Here is a 3,480-nt window from a genome sequence, read left to right on the forward strand (position 1 = left end):
ACATCTTTGCTACAACTAATGCACTGCAATTTACGCAAATTATAATGTACTTATAGTCGTATGGCCTCAAATCGATCCGGCTCTCATACCCCTTCTGGCAAAGGGAAGGGCCCAAAACCTCATCACAAAGCAAATTGGGATTAGGAGCACACACGTATCTTTTTGGAACTTGTTGTTAAGGAAATAGATGCAGGTAACAGGTCGCACATGTCAATCACTCAGAATGGGTACCGGTCTTTGTCTAAGACATATGAGGCAGCAACTGGATTGACGCATACAATCAAACAACTTAAAAATAGGTACAATCAACTTAAGGCGGAGTGGCGTGCATGGTCGAAGCTAATGGATAGCCGCAAAGGCCCCACTGGAATTGCGTTCGACCAAGAGACTGGGTTGATCAATGCGTCAGATGAATGGTGGACTAGAATGCAGAAGGTAATGATTTTAACTTATGTTTACATAATTTTGTTATGTGTCGAACGAGCCAACTATGCCATAAACAGATGTCAAACTCCATAAACATATTACAACATTTACTTATACTATTCGCATCTACAACATTGAAATAAACAGGCAACATGCCATGACAATTCTTTTTTTTTTTTGGGTATCAGCACCTATTGTAATAACCCTCATCACTGCTTACCGATAAACATTGATTACCGTCAAACTGAACTGATTAAAGTACTGAACTGACTGACTGAAAACTGGAACTGAATTGACTGAGTATGTGTGTTAATCTGTATTCTATCTGTTTGATTGTTTACTTGATCTGTTCACGTTTTATGTTTAAACTGCTAATTGAAGGCCTTATCGGCGGCCAAACCGGGAATTGATTGATGTTTTATGATCCTCATAATTAATGTGATTTTATGGTGTATTTATCTGAAAACTGATTAGGTATGATTAAATTAGATTAAATATTGATAGATTGCTTAAGTTTGACTTAATTACCATTAGACCACTTAGTGGCCCACTACTTGAATCATCTTTGAGCCTCATTACACTCATACATACACATTTCATCAGCTCGTTCCTTAGACTCAACCGACCAAGATAGAGAGTGAGAGAGAATTGAGTGAATCTTGAGTTCATTGGTAGAATTGCTTGAAGAATTGAAGTATAGCTTGCTAATTTGAGCTTCTAGTCTTGCACTGAAGACATAAGGTAGAGTAACTGCCCTTTTGTTCTTGAGTTTAAGTGATTCTTGCATGATTTATAGCAAATTGTAGCCTTGAGCCAAGTTATGGCTCTTACATGGTGAATTGAAACTCTTTCCTTGCATGCATGTTTGTATTGTAGATGTTGAGTTGTTTTCATGGCAAAATGGTACATGCATGCTCACAATTATGTTTAAGTCCATGATTTCATCATGTTTTGGAAACAATTGGCTCCTTAGAGCATCAAATTGAAGCTTTGAATTGATTTGAATTCATGCATGTTTGCATGTTCATCCTGTTCTTGAAAATGGTTTGAAATTGGATTTGAATTAAACACCCTTGGGCTTTGATTTCTCAAAGTTGAGTTTTGAATCATGTTTAACTATGTGTTTACAAATGTTTTCTGGAAATTCAGCCCAAGAGGTCGAGTTTTGAGTTGTTAAAACTTGGTTTTTGGCTTGGAGGTGCAATCTGGGTTTTCCAGAGTTTGCACTTCCGCTCGAGCGGGGGACTAGTGACGCTCGAGCGTGGAATCCGAGCATCCAGTATTTTCTCTGCACTGTTTTACAGTCCGCTCGAGTGGAGGATTGGGCGCTCGAGCGGAGGCATGTGTCTCATGATCGAGCGGGCGTCGAGCGTCCGTCGAGCGGAGATTTCACCCATCCAGTACTTTTACAGTACGCTCGAGTAGGAAAGTTGACGCTCGAGCGTGTACCTTTGTTGCATGACCGCTCGAGCGGGGAAACCGCGCTCGAGCGGGACTCTGTTTTTCTGAAACTGCTTTTAAACGTGCATCTTTGCATCCTCATCCTATTCTAGGCACTCTTAGGCCTAGTTTAAGACATCTTCATGAGGGCGTAGATGTAGAACACACCGAGGCATTTAGGGATTAAGGGACTATCTTTCCCAGCTGCGTAGCTTAGTGTATTCATCTGTTAACTGTGTAGGGTTGGCGACTGGGGAGGCACGCTCTACCATACTGTAGCCCAGAACTCTGTGAGTAACGATTGTGTAAAGATATGTTCACAAATGATTATCTTCTGAACAACTGAACCGTACTGTTTTTTGAACTGATTTACTGTTAACTGAATGAATGTATGTCCTATATTCTGAACTGTATTGTGGCATCCTTAGCACCTACTGTTTACTGTTACTGTTACTGTGACAGAATTCTCTGTCGGTTCCCTTGTTGGAACCACTACTATTTACTGACTGATGGCCATCATTACCGCTCGGTCTTTTAAGACCTACTGTTTACTGTACTGATATGCTAATAGATGTACCACATATGACTGTACTGACTGAATGACTGAAATACTGTTTAAATGGACTGTTTTGATTACTGTAAGGACATTCATTCTTAACCCCTTTACGCATTATGTTATTCACTGGGCTTTAGCTCACTGCTCTTATATATACGTAGGTGTTCAGGCACCAGACTGCGGCTAGGAGCGTCAGGGTTACTCCAGTTTTGTCAAGCCAGCCTATGTGCCTCACTGCGAGGTTCCGAGCCTATCGTGTTAAGGCTTAGGGGTGTTTTACAATTCCCCCTTCTGTACTGTCTTACTATTTTGTATAGACCGAATGCTTACTGTACTGTGATGTAAAGGGTTGAATCCCTAGTCTGAATGATTGTGCATTTTGTGCATACTGTTCTGTACTGATTATGTATATATGTATGAAAGTCTTTTTGCATACAGACTGTCACAGCTAATTGGACATTGTTTATTTACTGTTTTGGCTTCCGCCAGGCCCTGTACTCTGTTTTACTGTTCTACTGTTCTACAGGCCTTCGGTAATCTCAGATTACTGGCCGGTTACGGTGCTAAACCCATAGGGCCGGGTTTGGTCGTGACACCTATATTGTTCATGCTTATTCTGTTCATTACTCTTGTGCATACTCTATATACATAAGTTATTTATTTTGCGAACTGCCTACTCGCATTCTATTGTATTATAGGTTTATAAAGAATGTTGCGAGTTCAGAACAAAGTGGTTGGATCATGAGGAGTTGATGCGTCACGTATTCATTGGGGCTGTAGCAACAGGTAAAAATGCTTGGATGCCTGAAGACGTGGAACCAATTGGAGGTGGAAGGGAAGTCCAACAGTGCTGACTTTTCTACGGACAACAATGAATTGGGAGCATCTGAAATGGCTAACTTGATGAAATCTGCAACCATTAACGCATCAGGTAGTGGCAGCAAAAGGAGGCACTCATCCGTCATAGCCGTGCAAAAAAAGTGAATCACCGGGGCAGAAGCATTGGCAACAAGCATGGATGATTTGGTCAATTCGGTGAAGACCCAAAGCAAGGAACT

General features: G+C 41.1%; 1 protein-coding gene across 1 annotated transcript; it reads left to right on the forward strand.

Annotated features, from left to right (window-relative positions):
* Positions 1 to 207: 207 nt before the first annotated feature.
* On the forward strand, positions 208 to 3,276 carry LOC114256260 (L10-interacting MYB domain-containing protein-like). The gene is made up of 2 exons (XM_082876388.1): positions 208 to 435; positions 3,121 to 3,276. Exons 1-2 carry the CDS (start codon positions 208 to 210, stop codon positions 3,274 to 3,276), a joined length of 384 nt encoding a protein of 127 aa, XP_082732514.1.
* The last annotated feature ends 204 nt before the right edge of the window (positions 3,277 to 3,480 follow it).

This window comes from Camellia sinensis, chromosome 6 (genome assembly GCF_055761805.1).
Source record: "Camellia sinensis isolate YWXY chromosome 6, ASM5576180v1, whole genome shotgun sequence".
Taxonomy (NCBI): domain Eukaryota; kingdom Viridiplantae; phylum Streptophyta; class Magnoliopsida; order Ericales; family Theaceae; genus Camellia; species Camellia sinensis.

What these genes read in the sequence shown, in the direction of transcription:
- LOC114256260 (XM_082876388.1), top strand. Translation starts at nt 208, where the DNA reads ATGTCAATCACTCAGAATGGGTACCGGTCTTTGTCTAAGACATATGAG. An exon ending in GGTGGACTAGAATGCAGAAG is followed by an intron (nt 436 to 3,120) that starts GTAATGATTTTA and finishes ATTGTATTATAG; the next exon opens with GTTTATAAAGAATGTTGCGA.